Genomic DNA, 21,947 nt, shown 5'->3' with positions numbered 1-21,947 from the left:
ATAATTATAAGTTTGTGAAACCATTTTGATTGTGAAAAGGTTTTTTTCCCCAAGTAAGCTCACTAGCAAGAATTCAATAATAACAACAGGCCAAACAATCCATTATTAGACTAATGAGTCATCTACAAGCAGAACTGGTTTAATCTATAGCACAGCAATAAGGAGCTAATTCTTCATTGTGTTTTTCCTTAAATCTACTCTGTTTTAGTCTCAGCACCTAGATACCAAAACTGATGCTTAAAAATGAGCCAAAATGCTTCACTGCATGCACTTATCCCAGTCTTCTACCTTACCTGTTTCATGGCCTGCTTCTTAGCAGCTTCCCTCTGAAGGCTTTCACTCACGGAGGTCTATCAAACAGAAATATATTATCACTTTTTAAAAAATTTAAAATTTCTTTTCCAGTACGAGTGTCCCCTGTCTAAAATACATGGGACCAGAAATGTTTTGTATTTCAGATTTTTAAAATACTCAGTGGTTCAGCATCCCAAATCTGAAAATCTGATATCTGATGCTCCAATGAGCATTTCCTCTGAGCTTCACATTAGTGCTCAAAAAAGTTTTAGATTTTAGAACATTTAGGATTTTCGATTTTCATATTTGGGATGCTCAACCTGTTTTCTGGTTGGCAATGGTGCCTTACTTATAGCTAAAAGTAAAAAGATAATAATATGAATTAAACTAACATTTTCAGGTGCCCACTTATAGCTAAAAGTAAAAAGATAATAATACGAATTAAACTAACATTTTCAGGGTTTCTCCCCTAAACTTCAGGAAATAAATGAATTTGCATTGTAAATCCTCAGAATAGATTATAAGGTGTCAGAGAAAATAGAATGGTACAGGAAAAAATGAGGAAACATGAATTTTTAATCCTAACCTCACTACTGTCATTCAACCTTTATGGATTTCAATTTGCTTCATGTGAACATGAGAGACAGAGAGAGAGAGAGAGAGTGAGTGTGTGTGTGTGTGTGTTTGAGTGTGTGAAATGGGGAAAGACTGGACTAGATAATATTTCAGGTACCTTCCAACACTAAAATGGTATGATTCCCAGCTTACAAAAAGCAAATTATTTTAACATTCACCACTCAATATAGTGTATCAAGCTCTTGGTTTATGCTTAAAGCTTAGGGACAGCAGTAACTATTCGTGGCTATAATCATTCAAAAACTATGTACTGAAAAGCCTTCCATACCAGGCATATTTAGGTCCTGAGGATAGTGAAAAAGCAAGAACAGTCTCTGTCTTAAGGCCAGAGACTGAAACAAGATCTTGCTTCAGATAAATGGTCTGAAAGGGAAGACAATTAAAGAGATAATTATAATATATGGACAGGCACGGTGGCTCATGCCTGTAATCCCAGCACTTTGGGAGGCTGAGGCGGGCGGATCACTTAAGGCCAGGAGTTTGAGACCAGTCTGGCCAACACGTTGAAACCCTATCTCTACTAAAAATACAAAAATGAGCCGGGAGTGTTGGAGCACACTTGTAATCCCAGCTACTTGGAAGGTTGAGACATGAGAATCACTTGAACCGGGAGGCAGACGTTGCAGTGAGCCGAGATTGTGCCACCGCACTCCAGCCTGGGCAACAGAACCAGGCTCCATCTCAAAAAAAAAAAAAAAAAAAAGGGAATTACAATATAAATGTGATAAGCAATATAATAAAGGAATAAACAAAGGGCTGGGAAGCCCAGGGCAGAGAAGGCAACTAGATGTATATGAAGAATCAGGAATCCCTTTCCAAAAGAGATATGACATTAGATGAGAATCAAAGAGAATAAAAATGTAAAAGAATGCAAGAGGAAGACAGGAAGTAGTCATCACATGGGCAAAAGTAAAGATTACATACAGCTAAGAAAAAAAAAATACTTAAGAAAAATATGTTTCCTTAAAAGTATCAGGCTTTAATCATCAGGGAAATGTAAATCAGAACCACTATAAGATAACACTTCAGACCTGTTAGAATAGCTATTATAAAAAAGTCAGAAAATAACAAAGGTTAGCATGGTGTCAGAAAAGGGAATTCTTGTATACTGCTGGTGCAGATGTAGGCTAGTACAGTCAATATGGAAAACAGTATGGAGGTTTATAAACAAATTAAAAATAGAACTACCATACAGCCTAGCAATCCCTCTTGGCATATAGCCAAAGGAAATGAAGCCACCACCTGGTAAAGGTATCATGTTCACTCCCATGTTCACTGCAGCATTATTTGCAATAGCCAGGTATGGAAACAACCTAAGTGTTCATTGACGAATGGATAAAGAAACTGTGGTACATATGTATGATGGAGTATTATTCAGCCTTTAAAAAGGACATCCTGCCATTTGCACAACATGAATGAACCTGGAGGACATTATGCTACATGGTAAGCCAAACACAAAAAGAAAAAAAGTACCTGACATCACTTGTAAGTGGAATCTCTGAGAGATAAAGAACTTAAAATCAATGGTTACTAGGGGTGGGGTGGGAGGAAATGGGGAGAGGCAGGGATGTAACAAGATGAACAAGTCTAGAGATCTAACGTACCACATGAGGACAATACGTAATAAAATTGTACTATATATGGTATTCATGCTAATTGAGTAAATTGTAGCTGCTCTTGCCACAGAAACAAAAAAAGTATGTAAGATAATGGATATGTTAATTTGCTTTACTGTAGTAACCTTTTTACCATCTATATCCCATAACATTGTTATATACCTTAAATATGCACAATAAAAATTTTTTTAAAGTATCAGGATTTGCAAATATACTGACACTGAACTGTATAAAGGGTGAATTTTATGCTATGTGAATTACATCTTTTTATGGCTAGGGCTACATGGGTTATCCCTGTCCGTCTCAATTTTGCTGTCTAAAACTGCTGTTTAAAAAAAAATGAAGTCTTAAATATAGATAAAAACATGTCTAAGTAACATATATATTAAACATATATACATTTAAACATATTAACATATATATGTTTAAATATAATCCTCAGCTCTAGAATTATAGTAGTCTAGTTTATTAACACTTGCTATCTTCAGTTGTATTGTATCAGCAATTGGTGCTTTTTTTTTCATGGTAATAACCAGAACAAAATAGTTCTCTATGACCACAGACAAATAAATTTAATACACAAAGGTCTTACAATATAGTACATATTTAATAAATTAAATAAGTATGCAAAGAACTAAAGACATTTTAGGTGATGGTAAACTGACTAATTGGGGGAAAGATGTTGATAACAAAAGCAGTAACAGCTGCTAACATGTATTGAGCTAGGTGCTATGCTAAGTACACTAGCTGTGTATTACATGTATTACTCATTTAATGCAAATTTCTGTTACATGTAATATGACACTTTCATTAGAGTATCAATTTTAAATACCAAAACTGAAAGTAACAGTAAATATTTCCAATGTATTTTCATGTCTGTATTTCTAATTAGTATGAATGAAAAATGTTTTTCTTGACCACTGAGTTGATGTCTTCAGGACTGACTGAGAATACATCTCCAAATGCTGGATGTTTTCCTCTTTTACTTGCTTTTATTAGTTTTTCCTATCTCCTCCTTCAGTCTGTCACCTTTAATCTGTCAGAGTTTACCTGCTGCCTTTCAAACTGGATGCTTCAATCTAAACTATGTAACTTGGTTATTATAGAGGATACTCAGAGAAATAAAATAACTTTCAAAAAGAAAACTTGGGAAAGAAAAACACAAGGCTTTACCTTTTCAGATTTTTATAAAGTATAGAATACACAGACTGGGAAACGCCTTTCCAATGTAATCTGTATCTATTTTGAGATATCTCAAAAGATTTTGTTTCTATGTTTACAGCTGTTTAGAAGAATGAAATATGACTGTTGAAAAAACAAGCTGTTACTACTTACACAGGAAGGTAACATAATGGAAGGAGTGCAATAGTTTTACATATTCTATTCACAAACTTATATCCCTAGAATTCAACAGCATCAGTGGATAACTCTGAACCTAACCTGAAAAAGTCAGGAAAGATTGACGATCTTCTTCTGAAGGTCATTTGATTCTCAATTTTCTAAATAAAGGTACTTTAACAATGAATGACTACTAAGGATGATGATTAAAATGCCAAAAACCTGTTTAAACAAATACAAAAAGCTTAAAAGAGTAGCAGTAAAACTCTTACTTTTTTCTATAATAGTAACCCTACATAAAAATACATAAAATGATCTTCTATATAACATAAAAAACTCATCTAGATTCAGATCAGATAGAAAAATAACTAGTACAATTAAAGGCAAAATCAGTAAGATCTTTTTTTTTTCTTTGAGATGGAGTCTTGCTCTGCGGCCCAGGCTGGAGTGCAATGGCGCAATCTCGGCTCACTGCAACCTCCGCCTCCCGGGTTCAAGTGATTTTCCTGCTTCAGCCTCCTGAGTAGCTGGGATTACAGGTGCGCACCACCATGCCCAGCTAACTTTTGTATTTTTAGTAGAGACAGGTTTCACCATACTGGTCAGGGTGGTCTCAAACTCCTGACCTCATGATCCGCCGGCCTCGGCCTCCCAAAGTGCTGGGATTACAGGCGTGAGCCACCGTGCCTGGCCAGATCTTATGTTTTTAAAGGTCAAGTCTTTTTACATTTTTAGAGGTATCCCTAAAATACTAATACAGTATACATACACAACAGAATAGTATTTGGCCATAAAAAGAATGAAACCACGTCATTTACAGCAACCTGGAAGGAACTTGAGGTCATTATCTTAAGTAAAATAAGGCACACACAAAAAGATAAACATCATATGTTCTCAATTGCATGTGGGAGCTAAAATAAATTTGATCACACGGAGGTAGGGTGAAAAGGTAGATAACAGAGACTGAGAAGGGTAAGTGAGGGAAGTGGGGAGGATGAAGAGAAGCTGGTTAAAGGGTACAAACATACAGTAAGATAGAAGGAATATATTCAGTGTTTGACAGAAGAGTAAGGTGACTACCCTTTTTGTTTGTTTGAGATGGAGTCTTGCTCTGCTGCCCAGGCTGGAGTGCAGTAGTGTGATTTCAGCTCACTGAAACCTCTGCCTCCCGGGTTCAAGCAATTCTCCTGCCTCAGCCTCCCGAGTAGCTGGAATTACAAGGGCGCACCACCACGCCTGGCTAATTTTTTTGTATTTTTAGTAGAGATGGGGTTCCACCATGATGGCTAGGCTGGTCTCAAACTCCTGGCCTCAAGTGATCTGCCTACCTCGGCCTCCCAAAGTGTTGGGATTACAGGCATGAGCCACTGCGCCCAGCCAGGGTGACTATACTTAACAGAAACGTATTGTACTTGGGTAACAAACACTAATTGCCGACTTGATCCCTAAACATTATATACATGTAACAAAATCTCACAGGTACCCCATAAACTTGTATAAAATTTTTAAAAATACTAACACAAATTTTAAGAGAACTTTTAAATCATAAATCAGGGAAGGGTTGATCTTACTGAACTCAGCAAGAGAAGAAATAGATTTCATGTGTGTCCTATGAATAAAACAAAATTTAAATATAACCGCAAAGATTATTAATCTCTAACTTCAGAGTTCCTATACTGTATAGCATAAGGAGGACGTACAGAATAACGTTCACAAGCGTAGGCTCAGAAACAGTCTACAACTGTTCTCTCTCTTGCTAGCTTGTTATTCTAGGTGTGCTAATTTCTTCCTGTTTCAGTTTCCTCATCTATATATTAGTACCTACCTCACAAAGGTTAGCTACCATTTTTGTTATTATTACATTTCTGTTTAAAAATATATAGCTGAAGAAATGCTTATATTTAAACAAATCAAAATTAAGTTATGAGAACACAGTAGCTATACTTTTTTTTTTTCTTGGAGTATTATAGTTAAAATTATTCACCAGAAAAGCATGCAAACAATATTCCTCTTTATAGTACATTTATCAGTGTGCTTAATAAAATGTAAGGTTGGTATTTATTTGAAGTGACATTAATATAATTATATTTCCATTTACTGAATTAGAAAAATCTATTCTGCTGAATATTTAAAAGGCTGTATATGTTTTCCTTTGTGTTAAGATTCTTGAAGGTTTTATATTCAGTATGTCCATAAACAGGAAAATGTAGGATGCACATATTTGAATACTTAATTAACCATGGGAGCTGTAGCATAACTAGAAATGGGTTTTCTAGAATTGATAGTGGCTTTACTAGGAACTATTCATAAACAAAAATACACTGCCCCCAAACCTGAGTAGGTTAGAGAGTATTCTCCTTTGAGGGTATCCTCTGCTGTGCTGCTATAATCAAATGGCAAGATACCAAGGACACGCCAAATGAACAGACATTTGTTTTTAATAATTGCCCCGGTTTGGGGTGAGAAGGGGAAGTACTTGTTTAAAAAGCGTATTTTTAAACTTCAAAGAAATGTACAGTTAAGTACTGCGTACCCTTTACCTAACCTCTCCCAGTGTTAGTAAGTTGCATAGAGTACAATATCAACACCAGTGAACTGACACTGGTACACACACACTGCTTATTCAGATTTCACCATTTTTATACATATACATCTGTGTGTGTGTGTAGTCCCATGCCATTTTATAACACATAGCTTCATGTAACTACCACCACAATCAAGACACTTAATTGTACCAGTCACCACAATACTCCTTTGCACTACTCCTTTATAAGCCGTACTCATCCTCCTCCGTCTCTAATCCCTGGCAACCATTATCTCTGTGTTTGACGAATGTTAAATAAATTGAATTATGCAGTATATCCTTTTGAGATTGGATCTTTTCTATCAGCATTATTTTCAAGGATATTTTGTATTTTGTTTAGTATAAACATTGCAAAAACATTTCGTTCTTGCCACAAAATATCTTAGCTTACAAGTTATCTAGGGAAAAATAACTGTTTAAAAAAAGATGAAGGCTGAATGTGACCAAACCACACAATACAGTCATTAATTGACTCATTTCAGAATTAGTAGGTAGACAATTATTCTAATTCTATGCCTGAGGACCAGTTTGCAGTGTAACACAGGAGAATATTCATTAAAAGTGGCTTCTTTTTTATTTTTTTTGAGACAGGGTCCTGCTCTGTTGTCCAGGCTGGAGTGCAGTGGCATGATCACAGTTCACTGCAGCCTCAACTTCCCGGGCTCAAGCAATCCTCCTGCCTCAGCTTCTGGAGTAGCTGGGACTACAGATGTATGTCACCACATCCAGTTAATTTTTTAATTTTTTTGTAGAGACAGGGTCTTACTTTGTTGCCCAGGCTGGTCTCAAACCCCTGGGCTCAAGCAATCCTCCCGCCTTTGCCTCCCAAAATGCTGGGATTACAGGCATAAGCCACCATGCTCAGCCAATGGTGCCTTCTAATAAAATCATTAGTTTTAAATTTAGGGAGACAAAATTTACTTCCTATAAGGGACTTTATCTCAAAGGAAAAAAAAATCAACTTATAAACAGGTTCAAATGCAAACATTAGAACTTTTGTAAAAGTACAAAAAACACACTAATATTTCAAGATAGGTTCTTCATCAAAATCTCAGGAAAATACCTTTCCAAAAATCTGAAGTAGCAGCTCCTTCCAAATGTTTAAAGTTAACTCAGTAAACATGCTGAGAGCCTAACATGTGGACAGCACTTAGACTAGGTGCTACAAAAAGATTACAATCTAGTGGGAAAGGAGCCATATTTGGTCAACATTCAAATTTATGTCTAAGAGTTAGTAGGTTCCAGTTAGCTTTAATTCCAAATAAGAAAGGAACCCACAAAAAAAGGGAAGAAAGTGGCTGGTCTATTTTACAAACAAAATTAACATAAACAATACTTCGCACACACGCACACGCACGCACACACACATACATATTATAAGGGTTAAAAATGTGGTCACTGGCCGGGTGCAGTGGCTCATGCCTGTAATCCCAGCACTTTGGGAGGTGGAGGTGGGCAGATCACCTGAGGTCAAGAGTTCAAGACCAGCCTTGCCAACATGGTGAAACCTCGTCTCTACTAAAAATTAAAAAAAAAAAATTAGTTGGGAATGGTGGTGCGCGCCTGTAGTCCCAGCTACTCGGGGAGGCTGAGGCAGAACTGCTTGAACCCAGGAGGTGGAGGTTGCAGTGTGTGGAGATCGCGCCACTGCACTCTAGCCTGAGTGACAGAGGGAGACTCTATCTCAAAAACCAAACCAAACAAAACAAAAAAAACAAAAAGTGGTCAAAGTATAGGCACCATAAACTGCAGAATTAAGAAAAACACTGCAACTAGATTTCTTAGTTTTCTTCTCCCTCCATTGTTCTGTGTAGAGAATAAAAATTAGTTGATCAATCTAATACTTGCTTCATTTTGAATAGCAGTCAGATATGACCTAAAAGGGAGACTTACAAAAAATCAAAAAACCTTTACAGTTAGCTCAGATAAATCGAAGAGAAAATAAAAGACTATGGACCTTTGTTGTGTCACTATACAATTTTAAATCGATTACCTCCTGGGCGGTAGTAACCATCAGAAAAGAATCAGGGCCGGGCACAGTGGCTCACGCCTGTAATCCCTGCACTTTGGGAGGCTGAGGAGGGTGGACTGCTTAAGCTCAGGAGTTCGAGACCAGGCTGGCTGTGAAACCCCGTCTCTACTAAAAATACAAAAAAAATTTGCATTTCTCTGATGGCCAGTGATGATGAGCATTTTTTCATGTGTCTGTTGGCTGTATGAATGTCTTCTTTTGAGAAATATCTGTTCATATCCTTTACCCACTTTTTGATGGGGTTGTTTTTTTCTTGTAAATTTGTTTTGAGTTCTTTGTAGGTTCTGGATATTATTAGCCCTTTGTCTGATGAGTAGATTGCAAAAATTTTCTCCCATTCTGTAGGTTGCCTGTTCACTCTGATGGTAGTTTCTTTTGCTGTGCAGAAGCTCTTTAGTTTAATTAGATCCCATTTGTCAATTTTGGCTTTTGTTGCCAATGAGATACCATCTCACACCAGTTAGAATGGCAATCATTAAAAAGTCAGGAAACAACAGGTGCTGGAGAGGATGTGGAGAAATGGGAACACTTTTACACTGTTGGTGGGATTGTAAACTAGTTCAACCATTATGGAAAACAGTATGGCGATTCCTCAAGGATCTAGAACTAGAAGTACCATATGACCCAGCCATCCCATTACTGGGGATATACTCAAAGGATTATAAATCATGCTGCTATAAAGACACATGCACATGTATGTTTATTGCAGCACTATTCACAATAGCAAAGACTTGGAATCAACCCAAATGTCCATCAGTGACAGATTGGATTAAGAAAATGTGGCACATATACACTATGGAATACTATGCAGCCATAAAAAAGGATGAGTTTGTGTCCTTTGTAGGGTCATGGATGCAGCTGGAAACCATCATTCTCAGCAAAATAGTGCAAGAACAGAAAACCAAACACCGCATGTTCTCATTCACAGGTGGGAACTGAACAATGAGATCACTTGGACTCAGGAAGGGGAACATCACACAACGGGGCCTATCACGGGGAGGGTGGAGGGGGGAGGGATTGCATTGGGAATTATACCTGATGTAAATGACGAGTTGATGGGTGCTGACGAGTTGATGGGTGCAGCACACCAACATGGCACAAGTATACATATGTAACAAACCTGCATGTTATGCACATGTACCCTAGAACTTAAAGTATAATAATTTTGAAAAAAAAAAAAAAAATTAGCCGGGTGTGGTGGCACATGCCTGTAATCCCAGCACTTTGGGAGGCCGAGGCGGGCAGATCACTTGAGCTCAGGAGTTCGAGACCAGCCTGGCCAACATGGTGAAGTCCCGTTTCCACTAAAAATAAAAAAAAAAGATTAGCCAGGCATGGTGGCATGTGCCTATAATCCCAGCTATTCAGGAGGCTGAGGCAGGAGAATCGCTTGAACCCGGGAGGCAGAGGTTTCAGTGAGCTGAGATCATGCCACTGCACTCCAGTCTGGATGACAGAGTGAGACTCGGTCTCAAAAAAAAAAAAAAAAAAAAAAAAAAAAAAAGGAATTAGGTCTGTATTATTGGTACTCCTTCAGCAGGAAACAAAACATAGTCTAATGACACTGAAAAAATTATAGATACTAGACCATTATTTATATTATTAAATTACCTTCAATCATAAATTTATTTTAACACAAAAATTTAGTAATGGGTTCTGAGTTTTTTCTTTTTGCAGAAATAATTATTCCATAACTAATAAAGCACAATGGGACATATGAGCTTCTTTCTTAAATAAAATTGTACCTACCCAATTATCCAAAATGGCTCTCAGCTAAACAAAAACAGTTCAAGAACCAATCCTTCTTTCAAATGGCTCACGGCTAAAATTTTCTGTTGTGCTCTGAGAACTTCCTGTTCTTTTGTTCTTTTTTAAACTTAGTAACAGATCACTTATTAAAAGTCTTATAACTCAGCAATCTCTACTAGGGGCCTTATTTGTCCATATTCACACAACTCTTGTAAGTACACAGTTTAAGAGCTGTGATGAGTACCTAACATTTTCATTACATAAGCTCAGACCTAAGACAAACACTACAACAGAAAAAAATAGACACAGCTGGCCAGGTGCAGTGGCTCACGCCCGTAATCCCAGCACTTTGGGAGGCTGAGGTGGGCGGATCACGAGGTAGGGAGATCAAGACCATCCTGGCTAACAGGGGGAAACCCCATCTTTACTAAAAATAAAAAATAAAAAAATTAGCCAGGCATGGTGGTACACGCCTGTAGTCCCAGCTACTCGGGAGGCTGAGGCAGGAGAATCGCCTGAACCTGGGAGACAGAGGTTGCAGTGAGCTGAGATCGCACCACTGCACTCCAGCCTGGGTAACAAAGTAAGACTCCGTCTCAAAAAAAAAAAGACAAGGCTATGAAGAGAAAATTTAGAGAAAATATACATGACTCTTAACTATATTAAAAATATTCAATCTTAGCAATAACTACAGAGGTGAAAATAAAAATATTAACTTTTATCACCTATCATGTTGGTAAAGATTTTAAAAATGATATTACTCAACCCTGGCAAGGTATACTGGCAAGCAAAGACATACTCTTACAACATAAAAATGTGACAGGGAAAATGTCACAGAGAGATCATTTCATCCATAGCTGTGTTTTTAGAATGGTTCTAAATACGAACAAAAGAAAAATTACACTTCCTATCCAAAAGGATCTGAATGTATCATCTTTGACAAGTCATACTTCAACAGTTCACCACTGATGACTCAAATCCCATACATAGGACAAGATTCTCATAATCTGTCTTACAATACTGTACCTCATCACAAAAGGAAAACTTTGTTTTCCACATTTTTCTTTAATATTCAAACATTTAGGTTTTGAAGAATATGCAAGTAAACTAAAAATGTGTCTATTTGAAACAATTCCATAGGAAAGCAACAGGGTAAAAATTTCCCCAAAATATGCATTAGATATATTATAAAGCCACAGAAATTAAAACAGTATATATAATAGTGCTAATACAGTACAAAGCAGATCCATAGACAAGAGACAAAAATGAACACAAGCATATACAGAAAACTAGTATAAGAAAGAAGTGACATTTCTAATAATTAGAAAAATGACTATTTAAACAGACACCTTAAGCGACCCAGCCATTGCATGCATAGGTATTTACTTAAGAGAAATGAAAGCCTATGTACACATAAAGAATTGTATACAAATGTTTATAGCCAGTTTACTTGTAATAGCCAAAACCCAGAAACATATATACTTTGTATGGGGGGGTTATCTACTTCTTTCAGCATAGTTTGAGATTAATTCACATCATGTATCAAGTCTGTTCTTTCTTACCAAGTAGTGTTTCCATTGTATAGACATGGCACAAATTGTTTATCCATTCACCTGTTAATGGTCTTCTCAAAGTAAGGCTGTCTTTCATTCCTGGTTACGCATGAGAAAAGGCCCTAATCCTAACAAAGCCCCTTAGTAGCTTCTGAAATTTTAGCTTCTCTCAGAAGTGAAGATATTTTAGTTTTAACTTGAATTATCTATAAATTCATTTTCATAATGTATAATAAATATCCTTGAGAGCAGGGATCTGTCTTATTCAGCCTTCTACTTACTACCAGTAGTATCCAGTACAGTGTCTTCTACACATCAGATGATCAAGAATGATGGTTTAAGTGTTTAACAAGAAAATCATTTTACAAAATTATGTTTCTAGACCAACCAAGAACTCAAACAAAATCAGAAATGAAAAAGGAGACATTACAACTGATACTACAGAAATACAAAAGATCATCAGAGACTACTATGAACTACTATACACCAACAAACTGGAAAACCTAAAGGAAATGGACAAATTCTTGGACACATACAACCTATCAAGATTGAATCAGGAAGAAATAGAAAACCTGAACAAATAACGAGTAATGAGATTGAATTAGTAACAACAAATCTAAAAAAGAAAAGCCCAGGATCTGATGGCTTCACTGCCAAAGTCTACTAAACTTACAAAGAATACCAATTCTCCTCAAACTATTCCAAAAAATAAAAGAGGAGGGAATTCTTCCTAACTCTTTCTGTGAAGCCCTGAAACTAAAACCAGACAAGGGCACAACATTAAAAAACAAAACAAAACAAAACAAAAAAATTATAGGCCATAGTTGAACATAGATGCAAAAGTCTTCAACAAAATACTATCAAACCAAATCCAACAGTACATCAAAAGGACAATATACCACAATCAAGTGGGATTTATCCTGAGTCGTAAAGATAATTTACCATATGCAAATCAATAAACATGATATATCACATCAACATAATGAAAGACAAAAACCATATGATCATCTCAATAGGGGCAGAAAAAGCATTCAATAAAACTCAATATCCCTTCATGATAAAAATGCTCAACGAACTAGGCACAGAAAAAACATACCTCGGCCTGGCACAATGGCTCACATGTACAATCCCAGCACTTTGGGAGGCCAAGGCGGGCAGATCACTTGAGGTCAGGAGTCTGAGACCAGCCTGGCCAACATGGTGAAATCCCATCTCTACCAAAAATACAAAAAAAAAATTAGCCGGACATGGTGGCGCATGCCTGTAGTCCCAGCTACTTGGGAGGCTGAGGCAGAGAGTCACTTGAACTCAGGAGGCAGAGGTTGCAGTGAGTTGAGGTCGTGCCACTGCATTCCAGCCTGGGCAACAGAGCGAGACTCCATCTCAAAAATAAATAAATAAATAAATAAATAAAAATAAATAGAAAGAACATACCTCAACATAATAAAGGCCATATATGACAAATCCATAGCTAACATTATACTGAACAGAGAAAAGCTGAAAGCTTTTCCTGTAAGAACCGAAACTAGACAAGGATGCCCACTTTCACCACTCTTATTCAATACTATACTGGAAGTCCTAGCCAAAGCAATCAGGTAAGAGAAGGAAATTAAAGACATTCACACTGGAAAAGAGGAAGTCAAACTGTCCCTCTCTGCAGATGACATGATCTTATATTTAGAAAAACCAAATGACTCCACTAAAAAAAAAAAAAAAACCTCTTAAAACTGATGAGCAAATTCAGTAAAGCTGCAGGACACAAAATCAACACAAACTAGAAGAAAAAGAAATCAAGAAAGCAATGTTATTTCCAAAAACTAAAAACAAAAACCAAAACCCTAGGAATAAATTTTACCAAGGTGAAAGCCCTCTACAAGGAAAACTATAAAACATCGATGAAAGAAATTAAAGAGGACACAAAAAAATGGAAAGACATCCCATGTTCATGGATCAGAAGAATTAATATGGTGTAAATGACCATTCTACCAAAAACAATCTACAGATTCAATGCAATCTCTACCAAAATACCAATATTTTTCACAGAACTAGAACAAACAATTCTAAAATTTGCATGAAACTACAAAGAGCCTGAATAACCAAAGCAATCCTGAGCAAAAAGAACAGCTGGAGGCATCACACTACCTGACTTCAAAATATACAACAAGGCTATCATAACCAAAATGGCATAGTATTGGTATAAAAACAGACACACAGACCAGAATGGAACAGAACAGAGAATCCAGAAATAAATCCACTCACATCTTTATATCCAACTGGTTTTTGACAAAGGTGCCAAGAACGTATACTGGGGAAAGGACACCCTCTTCAATAAATGGTGTTGGGAGAACTAAATATCCACATGGAGAAGAATAAAACTAGACCCCTGTCTCTCACCATATACAAAAATCAAAACAAAATGGATGACAGACTTAATGTAAGGCTCCAAACTATAAAACTACTAGAAGAAAACATAGGAGAAATGCTCCAGGGACATGGGTTGAGGCAAAGAGTTTATGGCCAAGATCCCAAAAGCACAGTAAACAAAAACAAAGATAGACAAATGGGACCGTATTAAACTAAAACGCTTCTGTACAGCAAAGAAAACCCTCAGCAGAAAAGACAACCTGATGAATGAGAGAAAACATTTACAAAATATTCATCTGACAAGTGACTAATATCCAGAATATAGAAGGAACTGAAACAACTCAATAGCAAAAAAAAAAAAAAAAAAGCCATTAAAAAGTGGGTGAAGGACATGAATAGACATTTCTCAAAAGACATACAAATGGCCAACAGGTATATGAAAAAATGCTAATCACTAATCATCAGTGAAATGCAAATCTAAACCACAGTAAGATATCTTACCCCAGCTAGAACCTCTATTATTAAAAAGACAGGAAATAACAGATGCTGGTGAGAAAAGGGAACTCTTATACACTGCTGGTGGGAATGTAAATTAGCAAAACAAACCTAAAGAAACCAGTATGGAGATTTCTCAAAAAGTAAAATTAGAACTACCATTAAGACCCAGCAATCTCACTATTGGGTATCTATCCAAAGAAGAACTCAGTGTATCAAAAGGACACTCTCACTCATATGTTCCTCACAGTACTATTCACAATAGCAAAGACATGGAATCAACCTAAATGCCCAGCAACAGATAAATGGATAAAGTGTGCTATACATAAACAATAATACTATTTGGCCATAATGAAATAATGTCATTTGCAGCAACATGCATAGAAACGGAGATTATTATTTTAAGTGAAATAGGCCAGGCAAAGAAAGACAAATACTGCATGTCCTCACTCATATGTGGGAGCTAAAAAACTTGATCTCATGGACATAGAGAATAGAACAATAGATAACAGAGACTGGGAAGGGGAGGGAGAGGGGGGATAAAGAGAGCAGACAGACAAAGACTACAAGAAGTATAGTCACCTTAGTCCGCTATCCAACACTGGAACTTATTTCTTATGTACCCAAACATACAGTTAGATAGAAGAAATAAGTTCCAATGTTTGATAGCAGACAAAGGTGACTATACTTAGCAATAATAATATGTACATTTCAAAGTGATTAGAAGAGAGGGCTTGAAATGATACCAACATATAAAAATGATAAACATTCTAGGTGATGGATACCCCAATTACCCTGCCTTGATCATTATATATTCTTTGTATGTAACAAACACATGTACACCATAAATATGTAAATTATTATATATCAATAAAAAGGGAAAAAAGTGGGTAATAGCGATTTCTCAAAATACATAGGAGTAGCCAACACCACTAATTATCAGGGAAATGCAAATCAAAACCACAATGATATCATCCTACCCAGTCAGAATAGCTATTATCAAAAAGACAAAAACTAACAGATGCTGGCAAGGATGCAGAGTAAAAGGAGCTCTCATACACTGTAGGTGGGAATGTAACTTAGTACAGCCATTATGGAAAATAGTATGGAGATTTTTCAAAAAATTAAACACAGAACTACCGTAAGATCCAGCAATATCACCACTGGTATTTATTCAAAGGACAGAAAATCAATATATCAAAAGGATACATGCATTTTTATGTTCACTGCAGCACTACTCACAACAGCCAAAATATGGAATCAACCTAAGTCTCCATCACATATGAATTGACAAAGAAAATGCGGTATATTTACACAGTGGAGTACTATTTGGCTATAAAAAAGAATGCAATCAGCTGGGCATGGTGGCTCATGCCTGTAATCCCAGCACTTTGGGAGGCCGAGGTGGGCAGATCACCTGAGGTTGGGAGTTTGAGACCAGTCTGATCAACATGGAGAAACTCCGTCTCTACTAAAAACACAAAATTAGCCGGGTATGGTGGTGCATGCCTGTAATCCCAGCTATTTGGAAGGCTGACGCAGGAAAATCGCTTGAACCCAGGAGGCAGAGGTTGCAGTGAGCCAAGATTGCACCATTGCACTCTAGCCCGGGCAACAAGAGCGAAACTCCAACTCAAAAAAGAAAAAAAGAAAAAGGATGGAATCATGTCACTTATAGCAACATGGATTAAACCAAAGGTCATTATCTTAAGTAACATAAGCCAGACACAGAAAGACAAAATCTCATGTCCCATATGTATGAACAAAAAAATTTATTTCATAGAGGTAGAAAGTAGAATGATAGTTAACAGAGGCTGGGAAGGACTTGGGGGAGGAGGAAGATAAAGAGAGGTTGGTTAATGGGTACTAATGGGTAGGAACATACAGTGAGATAGAGGAATATGTTCGAAAGTCCGATAGTAGAGTAGGGTGACTACAGCTAACAACAATGTACTGTACACTTCAAAATAGCTACAAGTGAGGAGTTGAAATGTTCTCAACACATAGAAATGATAAATGCTAGTGATGACAGATAGCCTAAATACTTTAGCTTGGTCATTAACATTCTATGCATGTAAAAATATCACATGTATCCTGTAAATATGTACAAACAGCATGTATCAATAACAAAATTTAATTGTTTACTGAAACTCAAATTCTCCACTTTTTGAATTATCATAGTATTTCTAGACCAGTTTACTTCCATTGCCCAGGGCCTCTCGTGTTCCTCTCCCACTAACAAGAGAACATGTGATGACTAAATACAAAACAACTAGTAAAAGTTTAAATATAATTAGTAAATTTGTGGAAATGAATCTTACGTACTCAAAGGCCAAATATATATAATATAAAAAATTAGTTATACTCAGCTTCCAATTCCTCTTAAGTCAGGCTCCCTCCCTCTAAAGAGGTTCTACAAGTCAGGGAGGTTAAATGTGAGAAGTAAACATAAAACTGTAAAAACCCCTGGGGAGGCACAAGCTCGCTTTTGTAAATGAAGGGAGGGCAGTGTAGCAATCCAGGGTTGAAAAGTACAGGGCACACCACTTGAGGTGGGGGTGGGGTGGGTAGGATGAAAGAGAGTTTTTCAGAAATGTTCTTATCTGTCTTCAGTCTCCTCTGAGGCAAAAAAGCAACACCAACCTAGTGCTGAAGGTAACATCAGAGCAGCAGTCTAGTCAGGTTGAGGTGGCAGCCCTGATCTGTTTGTTCAATGAACTTCCATGAGGGTCTGTGCTTGATAAACAGCAACTTCCTGATGGATTTACTGCAAGGTGTCCTGAGAGACAAGGTAAACAGAAACTATCTGAAATAATGTACATGGAAAATATAGTCAAAATAAAAATATTAAGAGATGGGTCGGGCGTGGTGGCTCACGCCTATAAGTCCAGCACTCTGGGAGGCTGGGGCAGGCGGATCTCTTGAGGTCAGCAGTTTGAGATCAACCTGGGCAACATGGTAAAACCATGTCTCTACTAAGAGTATAAAAATTAGCCGGGTTTGGTGGTGGGTGCCTGTAATCCCACCTACTAGGGAGGCTGAGGCACGAGAATCACTTGAACCCGGGAGGTGGAGGTTGCAGTGAGCCAAGATCATGCCACTGCACTCCAGCTTGGGTGACAGACTGAGACTCCATCTCAAAAATAAATAAATAAATAAATAAATAAATAAAATTAAATTAAGAGGTGGGTAAATGAGTGAATGGATATAGCTGAAAAATGTTTTAATAAGTTAGAATATTAGGCTAAGAAACTCCTAGAACACGCACGGAAAGGGTAAAAAGCTTAAAAACAGAAAAAAGCCACACGGTGGTGTATGTCTGTAGTCCTAGCTACAGCCAGGAGGCTGAGGCAAGAGGATCACTTGAGCCCAGCAGTTTGAGGCACAGTGCACTATTACCATGCCTATGAATAGCCACTGCGTTTCAGCTTGGGCAATATAATGAGACCCCGTATCTTAAAAACAAAACAAAAAAAGGTATAGTGATATGAAAGATATTTACGTAACAGAAGACCCAGCGGAAGACACATAAACTAAACAGATTCAAAGAACTATTTGAATGACTGGTAATTTTCCAGAATTGGAGAAAAATATCATATTGAACAGGTTTTGAATGCAAAAGAGGACAGAGGATAAATAAAACACACACACCTGTATATACAACAACTAGATACATTATAATGAAATTTAAGAAAATCAAAGATAAAAAGAAAATTCTAAGAGCTTCCAACAAGGAAGAGTAGGTCACCTATAAAGGGGTACGATCAGAATGTCATCAAATATCTCATCAGCAACCTGGGATTTAAGAACAAGTAATCCATATTATGCACCACATGCCTGTACCAAAATATCTCACATATTCCATAAATATATACATCTACTTCACACTCACAAAATTTTTTTAAAAAAGGTAGTAAATCTTAATTAACATTACCCAGATGGAGTAACTTTAAAGTGCTAATGGAAAGCACTTTGAACTAAAAAGTGTATATATCCAGAAAAACTATCATCAAAAGTAAAGATGTTTTAAGCACATAAAATCTCAGAAGGTCTGCCTCATAAAAGCCCTCTTTGAAAATAAAGGAAGTACAGGATGAATATCCCTAATCCAACAATCCCAAATCTAAAACTTTTCCAGTGTCAACAGTATGCTCAAAGAAGCATTTTGGATTTTTGGATTAGGAATGTTCAGCTATTAAGTATAATACAAATATTCCCAAATCTGAAAAAACCTGAAATCTGAAACACTTCTGGTCCCAAGCATTCATTTCTTTCTCTCTCTTTTTTTTTTTTTTTTTTTTTTCTGAGACAGGGTCTCACTCTGTTGCCCAGGCTGGAGTTCAGTGGCATGATCATGGCTCACTGGAGCCTTGAGTTCCCAGGCTCAAGCGATCCTCCTACCTTAGCCTCCCGAATAGCTGGGACTACAGGTATGTACCACTACACACGGATAATTTTTTAGTTTTTTGTAGAGACAGGGTATCACTGTGTTGCCCAGCTGTTCTTTAACTCCGGGGCTGAAGCAATTCTCCTGCCTCAGCTTCAGAAAGTGCTGGATTACAGGCACCAGCCACCACACCTGGCCCCAAGCATTTAGGAAAGGGATACTCAACCTGTACTCCCAATAATAATATTATGAGATACATGAAAGCTAAATACACAACTTAGTAAAACTTAATTTTTTTTTTTTTTTTGAGACAGGGTTCACTGTGGAGTGCAGTGGTGCAATCACGACTGACTGTAGCCTCAAGCTCCCAGGCTCAAGCAATCCTCCCACCTCAGCCTTCCGAGTAGCTGGGACCACAGGCACCTGCCACCACGCCTGGCTTATTTTTTTATTTTTTGTAGAGATCTCAGCACGTTACCCAGGCTGGTCTTGAACTCCTTCCTGGGTTTAAGAAATCCTCCTGCGTCAGCCTCCCAAAGTGCTGAGATTACAGCACACATGAGAGCCACCACACCTGGCCCTAATATTATCTTTAAAAATGAGACAAAAAACAACCATAACAATCCAGGACCAAATCTAGAGCAGGGCTATACAACTTTCTGAAATGGCTAAAATATTTACTTGTGCTGTCCAATATGTTAGCCACCAGTCATATGTGGCTATAGAACACATGAAATGTGGCTAATGTGACCAAGAAACTAATTTTTAAATTTTACTTAAGCTAAACAGCCTCTAAGACTACTGGCTATCATATTAACACAGATCCAGAGCAGGGGTCAGCAAATTTCCTCAAGGGACAAACGGTGAATACACAGGCTGATGGACCATGTGGCCTGTTGCATCTATTCATGTAGCACAAAATTAGCCACAGACAGACAAATGGCAAGGCTGTGTTCCAATAAAACTTTATTTTAAAACAGGATGTCAACATGAGACACAGTTTGCCAACACCTCATCTAGATGATATAAACACAGTGGCAAGGCAAGCAGCAACTGGAAGAGAGGGAGAGAAGACAACCAGAAGGTAGCCAGAGTGTGCCATGGTACTTATGTTGAAGACAGTGGGTGACATAAAGATACTTACAACAACAATAAAAGAAACCAAACATATAAATCTAAGCATAGATTGGTTTGGGATAACGACCAAAATTATAACTGAAACACAGTGAAATGTGTACATTTCAAACAAGGAAAAGAAAATTCAACCTATTAAATGAAAGAGAGAGAGAAAAAAAGAAGACAAACTCTGGGATTGGATTTTTAAAAGATCCAGAAATAGGAGGTCTGTAAAAAGAGTCTAAATACAATAGGATATAAAAATGCTGAAAATAGGCCAGGCACGGTGGTTCATGCCTGTAATCCCAGCACTCTGGGAAGCTGAGGCAGGCGAATTACTTGACGCCAGGAGTTTGAGACCAGCCTGGTCAACATGGCAAAACTCCATCTCTACTAAAAAATACAAAAATTAGCAGGATGTGGTGGCACACACCTGTAATCCCAGCTACTCAGGATAGCTGAGGCATGAGAATCATTTGAACCTGGGAGGCAGAGGTTGCAGTGCAGTGAGCTGAGATCATGTCACTATACTCCAGTCTGGGCAACACAGCAAGTCTCTGTCTCAAAAAAAAGCTGAAAATAAATGAGTGGGAAAAAATATGACAGGCAAATATGAATCAAAAGCTTGATAGAAATTATAAAATCAGGAAAAACAGAATTAAAGAGAAACATATATGAAGAACAAAGTAGGGTACTAGATACTGAGGAACAGATCAAGAAGAAATAGCAATCATAAACATTTATGCTTTTAACAATGTATCTTTCAAGTAAATAAAGCAACACCAAGACAATCCAATGGGGAAAGAACAGTCTATTCAACAAACGGTGCTGGAACAACTAGATACGCATATGCAAAAGAATGAAGTTGGGCCCTTACCTTACCTTGCAAAAAATAACTTAAAATGGAGTTAATCTAAATGTTTACATTTAGCTAAAACTATAAAACTCTTAGAAGAAAACATACAAGTAAATCTTTGTGACCTTAAATTAGACACATGACAAAATCTGTGTAGCTAAAACCAAAAGTCCAAATGACAAAAAAAACAAAAACAAAAACAAAAAGAAACCTATTAGGCTGGCCACAGTGGCTCACGCCTGTAATCCCAGCACTTTGGGAGGCTGAGGCGGGCAGATCATGAAGTCAGGAGCTCAAGACCAGCCTGCCTAACAGAGTGAAACCCTGTCTCTACTAAAAACACAAAAATTAGCCAGGCACAGTGGTGCACACCTGTAGTCCCAGGTACGTGAGAGACTGCGGCAGGAGAATCACTTGAACCCAGGAAGCAGAGGTTGCGGTGAGCTGTGATTGTGCCACTGCACTCCAGCCAGGGCAACAGAGTGAGACTCCGTTTCAAAAGAAAAAAAAATTTATTTCAAATCTCATCAAAATAAATTGTTGCTTCAAAAGCCATCAAGAAAGTGATAAATAGGCTGGGTGTAGTGGCTCACGTCTGTAATCCCAGCACTTTGGGAGGCTGACGCGGGCAGATCATGATGTCAGGAATTCAAGAACAGCTTGGCCAACAGAGTGAAACCCTGTCTCTACTAAAAATACAAAAATTTGCCAGGCACAGTGGTGCGCACCTGTAGTCCCAGATACTTCAGAGACTGCGGCAGGAGAATCGCTTGAACCCGGGAAGCAGAGGTTGCAGTGAGCTGAGATCGCGCCATTGCAGTCCAGCCTGGGCAACAGAGTGAGACTCCGTCTCAAAAAAAAAAAAAAAAAAATTATTTCAAATCTCATCAAAATAAATTGTTGCTTCAAAAGCCATCAGGAAAGTGA

General features: G+C 37.5%; 1 protein-coding gene across 8 annotated transcripts in view; it reads right to left on the bottom strand.

The window, feature by feature from the left end:
* The window catches only part of NSRP1 (nuclear speckle splicing regulatory protein 1), a 67,621-nt gene that overhangs the window by 13,613 nt on the left and 32,061 nt on the right, over window positions 1-21,947 (bottom strand). For 3 of the 8 annotated variants that reach the window (XM_015118971.3, XM_028836177.2, XM_077970730.1), the window contains exons 3-4: window positions 17,305-17,440; window positions 294-350 (exon numbers count right to left, since the gene is read on the bottom strand). In XM_015118971.3, coding sequence (XP_014974457.3) covers window positions 294-302 — 9 coding nt within the window. In that variant the 5' untranslated portion in view covers window positions 303-350; window positions 17,305-17,440. Of the gene's footprint in view, window positions 1-293; window positions 351-17,304; window positions 17,441-21,748; window positions 21,871-21,947 lie in introns of those variants that run through there. The other 5 variants (XM_077970728.1, XM_077970727.1, XM_077970729.1 and 2 more) reach the window with 3 other exon arrangements.

This window comes from Macaca mulatta, chromosome 16, assembly GCF_049350105.2.
Source record: "Macaca mulatta isolate MMU2019108-1 chromosome 16, T2T-MMU8v2.0, whole genome shotgun sequence".
NCBI classification, from domain to species: domain Eukaryota; kingdom Metazoa; phylum Chordata; class Mammalia; order Primates; family Cercopithecidae; genus Macaca; species Macaca mulatta.
The sequence above is the reverse complement of the archived record's forward strand: the minus strand, read 5'-3'. Positions and strand labels throughout refer to the sequence as shown.